Source organism: Propithecus coquereli, unplaced genomic scaffold (genome assembly GCF_000956105.1).
Source record: "Propithecus coquereli isolate 6110/MARCELLA unplaced genomic scaffold, Pcoq_1.0 Scaffold76, whole genome shotgun sequence".
In the NCBI taxonomy this organism is placed as follows: Eukaryota; Metazoa; Chordata; class Mammalia; order Primates; family Indriidae; genus Propithecus; species Propithecus coquereli.
Window position 1 is genome coordinate 4689668 of NW_012153729.1, and position 13837 is coordinate 4703504.

At 48.3% G+C, this 13837-nt stretch overlaps 1 protein-coding gene across 1 annotated transcript; it reads left to right on the forward strand.

Annotated features, from left to right (window-relative positions):
* Positions 1-843: 843 nt before the first annotated feature.
* Positions 844-6233, forward strand: SOX9 (SRY (sex determining region Y)-box 9). Its single transcript, XM_012662389.1, has 3 exons — positions 844-1652; positions 2578-2831; positions 3408-6233. Exons 1-3 carry the CDS (start codon positions 1222-1224, stop codon positions 4238-4240), a joined length of 1518 nt encoding a protein of 505 aa, XP_012517843.1. The 5' UTR covers positions 844-1221; the 3' UTR covers positions 4241-6233.
* Positions 6234-13837: the final 7604 nt, after the last annotated feature.

A 13837-nucleotide genomic window follows, 5' to 3' on the forward strand; every position in this document is an offset into this window, starting at 1 on the left:
GAGGCGAAAAGCAGAACGTCAAAGTGGTGGCCCTGTCACTGAGGAGCGTCGGCGGGATGGGGGGTTAGGGGGGTGGGGAGAAGGACTTGTCCGAGGTCAAGGTCGGTGTGGCGCGGGACGGCCCGAGAGCGCGGGGCTGCTGCGTCGCCGCCGCCGCTGCCGCCGCCACCGCCAGCCTTCGCGGGGACTTAGCTGTGCTTTTCATTGATTCGCTTGGCAAAAGCGCAGCAGAGTCCCGACCAGCCGCACCAGCCCCGGCGAACCAGAGCATGTTAATCTATTTATATGGACTATTACGGAGGAACAGCGGGCGTTGAGTCACCAAAACATTTGCTTCAAAAGACTATTTCTAAGCACTTTTGGAGGCAGGCAGGCAGGCTCCAGGCGCGTAAACTAGGCTACGCTTTAAGGAGCGGCTGCTTTCCGAATACTGCAAACCCCAGCTAAGTCCCCGGTACCGCGGAGACAGCAGTGAAAAGAAATGTCGGGGGTGGGGGCAGATCCTCGTCTAGACACACACTCACACTCACACACACGCGCACACAGATTCGCGCAGAGACGGCACCGAAATTTTGACATTCCGAGAGTGCGGCAAACTTACACACTTGGACGTCCCGGGTCCCCCGCCTTCCCCGCAGCGCCCCCCACCCCCCCAACACACCCGACCGTCCACCCTTTGGCCGCAGTCCCCTCCCTTCTCGTCACCCAGCCCAGCGCCGCAGTCCTCCTCCCTCCCCAAAATCGCGTCCAATCAGCTGCCTGCCAAGCGCGGGACTGCCGCGCTGCGATTGGCCGGACGTCTCTAAGGTGAGGGGGAGTATTTATTAAAGAGACCCGGGGCTGGGAGTCGGAGAGCGGAGAGCGGAGCTCGAAACTGCCTGGGAACTGCAGCGGCGCTGAGACTTGCCAGTTTCACCCCGGGAACTTTTCTTTGCAGGAGGAGAAGAGAAAGGGTGCAAGCGCCCCGACTTTTGCTCTTTTTCTTCCCCTCCTCCTTCAACTCTCCAATTTGTCTGCTCCTGTTTGGAGCGGGCAGCTGCGGAGCGGCCACCCCGCCTCCCCAAGTGCTCGCCGCCGCAGCCGGCCGAAGCGCCAGCCTCCCCGGGAGCCGCTCGCTCCGCGTCCGGGCAGCCGAAGGGAGAGGAGCCCGCGCCTCGAGTCCCCGAGCCGCAGCGGCTTCTCGCCTTTCCCGGCCACCCGCCCCCTGTCCCGAGCCCGCGTATGAATCTCCTGGACCCCTTCATGAAGATGACCGACGAGCAGGAGAAGGGCCTGTCCGGCGCCCCCAGCCCCACCATGTCCGAAGACTCGGCGGGCTCGCCCTGCCCATCGGGCTCCGGCTCCGACACCGAGAACACGCGGCCCCAGGAGAACACGTTCCCCAAGGGCGAGCCTGACCTGAAGAAGGAGAGCGAGGAGGACAAGTTCCCCGTGTGCATCCGCGAGGCTGTCAGCCAGGTGCTCAAGGGCTACGACTGGACGCTGGTGCCCATGCCGGTGCGCGTCAACGGCTCCAGCAAGAACAAGCCGCACGTCAAGCGGCCCATGAACGCCTTCATGGTGTGGGCGCAGGCGGCGCGCAGGAAGCTCGCAGACCAGTACCCGCACCTGCACAACGCGGAGCTCAGCAAGACGCTGGGCAAGCTCTGGAGGTAGGGCCCGGCGGGGGGCGGCGCGGCAGGGTGGGCTGCGCGGCGGCGGGGGCGCTGGCCCCGACCCGCTCTCCGCGCCCCGCCTTCCCAGCGCCGGGGAGTTGCAGTCCAGGGAGCCAGCGGGGTGGGGGTGGGAGTGGGGGCGAGTTGTAACTTTGGCTCAGAGTTCCACAAAGTTCTTGGATTGCTCACGGGGACGAGGGGAGGGGGTGGTAGGTGGAAGGGGTGGGGGAGACGAGCGGAGGATGGGAGAGGACTTGTAGGAGACGGGAAGACGGGGCTGCCAGCCTGCCTGCGGGTCGCTTAGAAGTTCTAGGGGGGTGCGGGGGGAGTGCACTTTGCCTCTCCCCTGCAGCCCTAAACCCACAGAGATGGGATGGAGGGTGGGGGGAAGAAACCCAGGCTGGAGGAGACCCTGGGCAGAAACGGGCGGATGGGGAGGGGAGAGGGAGGCTGCTGGAAATAGGTGGGGGTCATGGGGGGCGCGAGGAGCCTCTCGCAGCTTCAGTAGTTTGGGGGAAAGTTGTTAAAGGGTGTCGGGGTGGGGAGAAATAACTCCAGTAGCAAAGGGTTTAGAGCGGCAGCCGCGGGGAGCTATTTTCATCTGCAGGGTTTCCAAAATAAAAGGGAAGGGGAGGGGGCGGGACGGGGAGTGACCGCTCAGGTCGGACTATAAGAACTGAGATTTTTTTTTTCCTATTTTGCTTTTTTATTTTTTTTACCTTTTTTTTGTTTTTGTTTTTTTTAAGAAAAGTTATGAGCTGCGGCAGAGGCTGGAAAGCAGGAGGCGGGGGGGGGGGGGGGGCTTGTGCGCGAAGGCAGCCCAGTGGCCGGGGTCCCGTCCCCTCCCCCGCCGGCCTGACAGCTCTGCGGGTGTCACTCACTCGCTCCCTCTTTTCCTCTGCGCCCCCCCCCCACCTTGCAGACTTCTGAACGAGAGCGAGAAGCGGCCCTTCGTGGAGGAGGCGGAGCGGCTGCGCGTGCAGCACAAGAAGGACCACCCGGATTACAAGTACCAGCCGCGACGGAGGAAGTCGGTGAAGAACGGGCAGGCGGAGGCCGAGGAGGCCACGGAGCAGACACACATCTCCCCCAACGCCATCTTCAAGGCGCTGCAGGCCGACTCGCCGCACTCCTCCTCCGGCATGAGCGAGGTGCACTCCCCCGGCGAGCACTCCGGTGAGTCACCCCTCGGCCCCCAGGCCCGGGTGCCTGACAGGCCTCCGCCTAGGACATTCTTCCTGGGGACTTTGCGCTCCCCAGGGAGGGACACACTACTCTCTGCGTCTAATCCCACGCCCCTCCCTGCCCAGAGCCCCATGAGGCACCCACACACACCCACACACACGCACACACGCACGCAGGCACGCACAAGCACCCCAACTTAATCCCTGCGTCCTAAGAGATCAATTTTTTATTGCGAGGTAAAATGCCTTTACAGCTTTGCAAGACTTCCCCCTTCTTCTCTTCGCTCCTCCACCCCAAAAGCACACACTGGGCTCTTCTGCAAGTAGCAATTTGGTCTTCCGGACCCTCGGGCCCCAGACCCTCCCCTGATAAAAGAAGGTTGCCTGGTGTGTACCCGCGGGTTAATCATTCGGGGACTTATCTCCAGCGCAGTGCGCCACCAGCGCGGGCGCAGGTCCCTATTACACCCCGGCAGAGGGGGAGGATCCCAGGAGGGTTCCTAAGATTGGGGTCTTTGCACAGCCCTTGTTGATTTTCCGGTGCTTTTTCCTCTTTTACTGCCTGCAGGGCAATCCCAGGGCCCACCGACTCCACCCACCACCCCCAAAACCGACGTGCAGCCGGGCAAGGCTGACCTGAAGCGAGAGGGGCGCCCCCTGCCCGAGGGGGGCAGACAGCCTCCCATCGACTTCCGCGACGTGGACATCGGCGAGCTGAGCAGCGACGTCATCTCCAACATTGAGACCTTCGACGTCAACGAATTTGATCAGTACCTGCCGCCCAACGGCCACCCGGGGGTGCCGGCCACACACGGCCAGGTCACCTACACGGGCAGCTACGGCATCAGCAGCACCGCGGCGACCCCCGCGGGCGCGGGCCACGTGTGGATGTCCAAGCAGCAGGCGCCGCCCCCGCCGCCGCAGCAGCCCCCGCAGGCCCCGCAGGCGCCCCCGCAGGCGCAGGCGGCGCCCCCGCAGCAGCCGGCCGCGCCCCCGCAGCAGCCGCAGGCGCACACGCTGACCACGCTGAGCAGCGAGCCGGGCCAGTCGCAGCGAACGCACATCAAGACGGAGCAGCTGAGCCCCAGCCACTACAGCGAGCAGCAGCACTCGCCGCAGCAGATCGCCTACAGCCCCTTCAACCTCCCGCACTACAGCCCGTCCTACCCGCCCATCACGCGCTCCCAGTACGACTACACCGACCACCAGAACTCCGGCTCCTACTACAGCCACGCGGCCGGCCAGGGCTCCGGCCTCTACTCCACCTTCACCTACATGAACCCCGCGCAGCGCCCCATGTACACCCCCATCGCCGACACCTCCGGGGTCCCTTCCATCCCGCAGACCCACAGCCCCCAGCACTGGGAACAACCCGTGTACACACAGCTCACCAGACCTTGAGGAGACCTGCCCCAGGGGGCGAAGACGGCCCAGATGATCATCGAGATACCCGAAGAGATCAATAACCAACCAGCATTCCCTTTGGACGTTTTTGTTTTCTTACTCCTTAAAGACATTTAAGCTAAAGGCAATTCGTGCCCAGATTCCAAGACACAGACATTATCTATCCGAACGCATCGCCAACTTGTTCCGAATGAGTGGCCAGGCCACCCTTGGCGAGATGGACCGGCAGAATCCACAAGAAACCGGACTTGATAAACTTTCTCCAGAGCAAGCATGGAGGGTGATGGCGAACCGAGTGATCCATTTGCTCAATCTCTGCCTGTTTGGACTTTGTAATTATTTTTTAGCAGTAATTAAAGAAAAAAGTCCTCTGTGAGGAATATTCTCTATTTTAAATATTTTTAGTATGTACTGTGTATGATTCATTACCATTTTGAGGGGATTTATACATATTTTTAGATTAAAAAAAATTAAATGCTCTTATTTTTCCAACAGCTAAACTACTCTTAGTTGAACAGCGTGCCCTAGCTTTTCTTGCAACCAGAGTATTTTTGTACAGATTTGCTTTCTCTTACAGAAAAGAAAAAAAAAAACCTGTTGTTGTATTAACGTAAAAAAGAAAAAAGCAGAATTGTGTTACGTGATCAATTTGGGGGGTTAGCTTTGCTTAATTCCTCAGCCTTTCGGATTCAAGGAGGAGCTGCCTTAAAGAGAAAAAGAAAGGCCTTATTTCGCAAATACGGGATTAAACAATAATAGTGTAGAGAAGCATTTGGTAAGCTTTATCGTATGTATATTTTTTAAACGAGAAAAACACCTTGAGCCTTAAAATCGTGCTGCTGAAAAATACTGTGCTCTCTTTTAGTGCATTTCCTCCTGCCTTTGCTGGATTGCTACAGTCTTAAGGCAAAAGGCAAGCAAAGGAGACGAAATCCGTTTTGGGAATGTTTCAGCAGCCAGTAAGTGCTGCAGCGCTGCCCCTGGTTGCCTGCCCGGGCCCCACGTGGAAGGCAGATGCTCGCACACTCCGACTGTCACCTGTGCCTCTCTGAACACCAGCAGTTAACCTTCAAGACATTCCACGTGCGAAAATTATTTATTTTGTAAGGAGAGGTTTTAATTAAAAAAAAAAAATCTTCCTTTTTTTTTTTTTTTAAATTTACCTTCTTTAAAATAGGTTGTTGGAGCCTTCCTCAAAGGGTATGGTCATCTGTTGTTAAATTATGTTCTTAACTGTAACCAGTTTTTTTTTTATTTATCTCTTTAATCTTTTTTTTATTATTAAAAGCAAGTTTCTTTGGATTCCTTGTCCTAGATTTGTACAAATGCCTTTTTGTCCGTCCTTTTTTTTTTTCTTTGTTGTTTTTGTTGAAAACAAACTGGAATCTTTCTCTTTTTGTACAAATGAGAGATTGCAAATGTAGTGTATCACTGAGTCATTTGCAGTGTTTTCTGCCACAGACCTTGGGCTGCCTAAATTGTGTGTGTTTGTGTTGTGACACAAAACAATGCAAGCGTGTGTCATCAATATTCCCCTGCTTGTTCTCTTCCAGCGGGAAGATACCAGAGGGGATCAGCCCCCTGACAGACCTTAATCTTAGTTACTGCTGTGGCTGGAGAGTTTGAGGGTTGCTTTTTAAAAAAGACAGCAAACTTTTTTTTTTTTATTTAAAAAAAGATATATTAACAGTTTTAGAAGTCAGTAGAATAAAAATCTTAAAGCACTCATGATATGGCATCTTTCAATTTCTGTATAAAAGCAGATCTTTTTAAAAAGATATTTCTGTAACTTAAGAAACCTGGCATTTAAATCATATTTTGTCTTTAGGTAAGGTTTGGTTTGTGTTTGTGTTTTGTTTGTTTCACTTGTTCTGCCCCTAGCCCCAAACCTTTTGTTCTCTCTGTGAAACTTACCTTTCCTTTCTTTCTTTCTTTCTTTTTTTTTGTATATTATTGTTTACAATAAATATACATTGCATTAAAAAGAAAATGGCCCCATGGATTTATTCATTGGTTCTCCTGTTCAAAGAATGATTTGACAAATTTATGCACAAAAGAGATTAAGTGCCAATTGCTGTGATGTTTTCTTTTTTTATGTGCACTTTGGCAATCCTAAAACAGACATTGAGGAAAAGACTGTATCTCCCAAAATCTAAGTGGAAAAGTCTTGAAAAGTGCCACCCCAGTAGGTCCCATAGAAAATTACATGTCAGTAGTTGCCCACTCTGCCAAAATGCTTGTTGTGGTTTTAACAACCTCATGCTTCAGGGCAAAAGCTGTTCCCCTGTGGGGGTCAGAGAGAATATTAGACTTGAAATCGGTAGCTTGTCAGTAGACAGAATGCCAGAGGGGGTGACTTGCTTGTCTGAATTTAACATGGCAAACTTTCTGTTACAGTGAACACATACCGAAGAAATGGGGTATCCATTTAAAAAGCAAAGGAAGCCAGAGACAAAGTTGTCTGCAGGGAACCAGACTGTCATATTAACTCTTTAAATGATACGGAGCCTTCCTGATTTCTCTGCAGAGACAATGGGAGGAGATTATTTTTCTGTTCCCTCCGCTTTAACTCATTCTGAGCAGATGCGAAGCCATCGTAGAAGCAGTAAGACCTAATCCTGTTTTCCTTGGCCCCAGTGAGATGGGGAGTTTCCAGGTTCAGAGAAACGTTCAGGTCATTTTTCACTAAATAGATGAAATCAGCCCTTCCCTCCCGCTCTCACAAGGGCACACCTCCTCCCCCACCCCACCCCCCACCGTCACCCCAGCTGATTGGGGAAGTGTCTCGGAGGAGTCACCTTCACCACCTCAGGCTGGTTTTACTACTAGGCCGGTGTCTCGACAGTCTTAACCAGAGGCCAACCTCGCTGGCATTACCTCACATTGTCTGTTTCTGCTTATTGGATTCCTGGCTTGCATCCCAAGGCAGGCTCACGGCAACCAGGAAAATGGTAGTTATCAAATGGAGGCAACATTAGTACTCGGCCTCCTTTGCAAATTCCTTCAACAAACATTGATTGAGGGCCCGTGATCTGCGGGGGACTGTGCAAATCCCGCCCTACCTCTCCAGACAGCACATTGGTTCCTTGTTTGGGACATAGCCTCCCATTCACTTAGGCCCTCCGTTCTTACAAAATCTCTTTATTTTTTTCTCTTGCCAACACTCACAAAGTCCCTTTTAAAAGTCTCAGTGGTGTTCACTAATTCCTGTCCACCTTATGGGTCCTAATCCCTTTGTCCATTAAAATCAACACGCACCATTCCACCGTGACCACCCCCTTCCCTACCAGATCTATGTGTTTGCTAGACCGTTCTCTCCCCTAGGAATATGCACTTTTCCTCGGCATATGACCTTTGGCAGGCCTTCTTGGAGCCAGAATATTCTGTTCAGACACAAACTTGTCAGGTAACCTAAGGCATGTTGCTTTAACTGTCCTGTGCCTCGGTTTCTCCTTTTGGTGAGAATGTGTATAATTCCTCCTACATGTAACAGGGTTGTTATTAGAGGAGTTTTTAGCTAGGAGCAGTCTGGGAATTGACTGCATCTGGGTCTCCTGGTCCATGCAGCAGTCCTCCTGCATTAGAATTTCTGGGAGTGACACCCAGGAAAAAGGATTTTCACAAGCTCCCCAAGTGGCTCGGATACACAATAGAATACAAGAGACACTGGAGGGCAGGGAGAGAATCCCCCAGAATCCCACTCACCCCCAGATCCACCAGATATAGGCAAAGCCCAATATCACCAGGTTGTAAAATATTTTGGAGGAATTTTCATTCTAAATCCAGAAGCACAGAGTTTATCACCCTGGCAACAGGATCACATTGATTGGAAACCTAGGAAAGAGTCCTCCATCCCAGAAAAGGCTTGTGTGTAGAGCTAGGATATCTGCACTCAAAATAAAACCTTTTCTTTTTAACTATTTTAACAAAAAGGAAATTTTTAGCAAAAGAGAATAAAAATCAAACTCATTTAGAATCAGTCTTTTGGTCTATCATGAAAATAGAATCATGTGGATTAGTTTGAACTGTCCGACTTTCCCCCTTCGACTCCATGTCACCTAATCCCTTCCCCTGATTTCCAGAATGAACACTTTTGAGGCAACACTGTGGCACTTTTTATATTAAATTAATGGATGAACTGTCACTAGTGTCAGAGATAGATTTACTATGAAGCAAAGAAGAGAAAACCTCAGAACCCCTTAAAAGCACAGGCTCCTTTGAAGGACCTGTACTTAATTTCAAATTTTAAAAGTTGATATTCTTTTTTTTAAAGACCCCCCCCCCAAAAAAACAAAATTGTCTAAGATTCACTCCCACAAAAGCTGCATCTGCGCACAACCATAACTGTTGGCTAGTCAACCATGGCATCCAAGGCTGCAAGCAAGATACTTTTCTTTCTGTTCTCAACAATGCCAACATAATAGGTGCTCAATAAATACCTACTTTTCATCATGTCCATGAATTTGATAGCACTGCACAGGAGACATTGGGGCTCTCTACAATACCTGTCCTTACGCAGGGTCTCATGCCTCTGAGACTCAGGCGATTTCCATTTCTCAAATGACATTATCGCTTAGGCATAACAGCGGTTAAATTAGGGAAAGCATACAAGAAACATTAATGACCTGCCCCTTCATCCTTCACTTTCCTCTTCCTACTAAGTTCCTTTGTCCTTTCCTTGCCACCTCTCCCCTGCAGTTTCTTAGAGTCTCCCATTGACTTCTGGAGCTGAAAATTCCGTTGAGGAAAGTTAGCCCTGATTGGGCTATTTTTCTTCCATCGTCCACAGACTAGAACTATTTCACTCTGTATTTCTGGAGAATAATTCTTCTTAGACCAAATACAACATGGGACGGGGAAGCTCAGGAAAAAGAAAAACAGACTGAATTTGGGGCAATATGTGCATTACCTTGAAGCTGCTGTTACGACATATCCCTTGAGTATTCAGGATTTTATATTGAACTCAATCCCACTGCCAATATTTCATGCTGCCATATTCCACTTTAGGAAGATTTCCATGCCTCTTTCTTTCCATAAACATTTGTCGAGAACTTTCTATGGATTGGGATACAGCTGTGAACAAGAAAGCTTACCCTCATTGGGTAAATAGTATTCCCTGGTATTTTCTTGCTCATGTGCTATGAAAAAAAAAATGCAACAGATTACGGTCACTTTGGAGATGAGGCGCAAGGAAGGGGTAGTTGACTTGGAAATGACTTCCAAGAGAACTTCCTAAGCATTTTTTTCCTCTCCTGATCTTCATTCATTTTTTAGTGACATGAAATTGATTCAATTTACATAAAGGTGAACCCTCTCTATTTTAACCTTAGCCACTCCCTCCTGGCCCTCCTCTTTCCTCCCCTTAATAACCCTCTATTAAACTCTCTGCTTCTTGATGAACTATGGATTCAGCTATCTCACAATCTTCTTTTTGCCAAAGACCCCAAGAGAAGGATCCAGTCCCTGGTATCCAAAGGGTCTCTTGATTTCCAGAGGTTTGGTTAATGTACCCTACAAGCTATGGAATCAGAATCTAAGCCGTTGAATACTCCTCCATCTCTTGCAGAATTCTTGCATTGATTGGGAGTTGACTTCTTCCATCATGGAGATCTTTAATCGTGGAAAATTCTCTCTACAGTTTCCACCCGATGGCCCAAGGTAGCCCATCTCTACACCTGTATGGTGTGTCTTCTCTTTCTCCCAGATGATAGCCCTTCAAATATTTGTACAGCTTTTAAGTTTTCGTCTAGTCTTCTTTTCCCAAGCTGAATACTTCCAACACATTTTACGTATGATATGGTTCTCAATCCCTTTCGTATTTGTCATTCTTTGAACGTACTTTACTTACTAGCATTCTCAAATCGGTGCACCAGAATTATTTCCAGGACTCCAAATACCTGTCTAATATGGAATACAAATGCATTTATTGTTCCTGTAATGAGAAAGTGTACTGCTATTTATTTAAATTAAAATTGTATTAGCTCTTATAGCAGCCAAATCACCCAGTTATATTACGTTGAGCAATTTCTTACCTAACCTGTAATTGTGCAATTGATTTTTCAACTCAATTACCAAGTTTTACATTTACCCCCATTGACTGCAGTATGACACACACAGGCTCTCAACAGAAGGAAAAAAGAGGAAAAAGGATTTACATCATTGAGCGTTTACTTTGCCAGGCACTGTGACAGATGCTTTACATTCATGATCTCATGTAATCCATTTAATAACCCTTAGAGACAGGTGTTATTATTGCAGTTCTATAAAGAAGGAAACTGAGGCTCAGAGAGATTAGGCAATTAACCTAAGGTCATGTAACTAGTCAACGGCTCAGGCGACTACCAGAGACTCTCACCATCCCCTCAGTTTTCGAAAGAGAATTTGAAATAGAGTTCATAATGGGAAAGGGAGAATAAACAGAGAAATACAATTCTTATCTTGTAAATTATGTTGCAGGGAATCTCTTTAAAGCAAAATCTGACCATGTGTCTCCCCCGTTCTATAGCTCCCAATGGCTACCGACCCACTTGGAATAAAATCCAAATTCCTTATCATGGGATTCAACTGCCCTACTCCAGAGGTTAGCAAACTGCAGCCCATGTTCCAAATCCAGCCCACTACCTATTGTTGCAAATAAAGTTTTATTGGAACAAAGTCATGCCCAGTAGTCCACATATTGCCTATGTGCTTTCCTGCTATATGACAGAGTTGAGTGGTTGGAACAAAGATAGTAGCCAGCAAAGCCTAAAATATATACTAGCTGGTCACTACAGAAAAGGTTTGCTGACTTCAGCCCTGAGCAATCTAGCCCTGGCCTACTCCCATAACCTCATCTCTTGCTATTACTCTCCTTAATCTCCATGCCCCACCTCTCTACCCTCTTTCTCACTCTCAATCTCTGAAACTCTTTGCTATTTCAGGGCCTTTGCACTTGCTGCTTTCTTGACCCTTTCATCAGAATTTTCCGTTACTTCCTTTCCATCTTTCAGGTATCAGCTCAAATGTCACCTTCTCCGAGGGACCTTCCCTGACCATCCTAGACAGAGTTATCTATACTGCCATCGCCCCAGTCACTCACTGACCCGTCATTCTGTCTGTTTGTAATACCACCACTTCCTGAAATTACCTTTGGCATTTATGTGTTTGCCTCCTCCAACTAAGGCTTTGGACTTTATCTTGTTCCCAACTTATCTCCAGTGCCTAGAAAAGTGTTTGACACACAACAGGAACTCGATAACTGTTTATTGATGAATTCATGGACATATTAAGTTTGTTTCCCCAGATCCTGAGATGAGAATCAAGTATTAGAAGGCTAAAAGTCAGCAATTTACTTTGCAATTAAATAATCAATTAAATGAACTTTTGATGAGTGCTCACTATATGCCAGATAGGAGTTGGAGACTCCAAAACTAACAAGATAAGAAGCTCACGAGAAATTAAAGTGACGATAGCACTGAGTGTTGCGCTAGAGAGGTATGTAGCGTGCTACACAGATACAGAGGCTGGAGGACACAGAGAACCCGCCGGAGGAGAGGGGAGTCGTCCAGCTCAGGGAAGACAGTTCAGGCACAGGCAAGGGACTGTGCAGAAAACGAAGACAGGAAAAAGGCTCATGCTTTGGGGTAACTGCAAGTTGGTTTGGTGTGACTAGGTTTAGATGTGGGTAGGGAAAGAGCAGAGAATTCATTAAGAGATAAGTAGAGATGGAATCAGAGTGAACTTTAGAAGGATTTTAACCAGAAAATGGCAGGAGCTGTTGTGTGTTTAAAAAACAGGACATTGTTTCCCCTGCAACCAACCCAGACTTTTGACTTCACTGTCAAAATCTGGGAGCAGGGAGACCACATCGGAGTCTCTTGTTTAGTCCATCATAGAAGAGATAAAGGCCTGAGCTAAGGCCACAGTAGTGGCAATAGAAATGCAGAGAAGGGGGTGACTATGAGAGGACTCAAGCGGGGGATTGTAGGGGTTGGGAGCTGGTGGGATGAGGACCACCAAGAAGAGAAGGTGGCGTCAAGGACAACCTCCATGCTCTGTCTTCAGTGGCAGGGGGAGAGGTGGTGTCACTGAACAAACTGCAGACTGTAGAAATGTAAGTGGAGATGCTTAGTTGGATATACAGGTAACCTATGTGGACTGTGATCAACATGCAACTTTCTATTTGCCTTTATTGACTCGTTTTAGACTTTATTCGGGAGCTAGGTCTTTCCTTGGTCCTGAGTGTTCACTGGAGGTGGGAGTGGGGGGTGGGGAAGGAAGTGGATGTAACTTTTCCCATCACTCTCAGAAAATAAAAAGTCTTCTTTTCATGTAGTTATTCTTTTAAAAGTCTCATTTTAGTCATTGAAATGTCCCCCCTTCCCAGGAAATGCCTAAATTGGTTTAATATTAAATCTTCTCTTCCCTTCAACTCATGATTGCTTTAGGATGGAAACCTGCGGTGGGGAAGAGGAGTGATCCTACACTTTTCTGCACGCTCTGCTCCTCAGAAACCTTCAGCCTCTTTCTGCTGAGGTCTCCTTGCCCTGAGACAACTCTGCCAAACAGGACCCCCGAGGATGCCATGCTTGTTCCCTCTTTCAGAGGACCCCCATTTGGTCAATGGAAACCCATCCATCCCTTACCCAAGAGAAGTCAACACTTCCCACATCTCACTCTAGGTACTTAGATTCTTGAGGCCGGCACTAGTTCTCCGTGCTTCCCGACTGCAAGAACTCTCTTCAAAGCTTTGCAGGCAACCTCTTGCAAAGCCCCGTTTGCTCAACTTGGGGTCAGTGGGTAGAACCACTGTATCTCCCCAGTGAAGGGAGGAGGAGTATCCACTGATGGCAACAACTCTCCAGAAAGCATCTTTTACAGATTTCCTTTTCCCTCTTAGACTCCCCCCTCCTTTATTTCATTGTGGGGAAATAAAAATAAAAACCCTTTCGTATAGTGAAATGCATAAGTCTTATGGATACAACTCGATTTTTGATACGTGTATACATTTGAGCAACTACTACTCCAATCAAATTAGAGAACATACCCATCACCCCGGAAAGTTCACACACTGCTCTTTCAGTCAATCTCCATCTCCCGTAGACAGCCACTGGTTTCTATTGATTAGAGCCTGTTCTTGAACTTCATATAAATGGAACTACACAATATGTACCCATTTATGTCTGACTTCTTTCGTACAGCATAATTTTTGAGACTCATCAATGTCATTGCACACATCAGTAGTTCATTCTTTTCTCTTCCTGAGTAGTATTCCATTGCATGAACACACAAGATGTGTTTATCCATTTTCCTGCTGACAGACACTTGCATTGTTTCTGGTATCTGGCTATTGTGAATAAAGACGATATAAATATTTCTTGGGTAAATACGTAGGAATGTGATAAGTAAATACTCAACTTTACAAGAATTTGCTAAGCCACTTTCCAAAGTGCTTAAATCATTTTATACATACATATACACATACATTATACACATTATATACGTACATATACACACACAGATATTAATGTATATACACAAGCAGTGAAGGAGAGTCTCAATCCCTCTACATCAACACTAACATTTGTTGTCAGATATTTTTGACACCCATGTTTC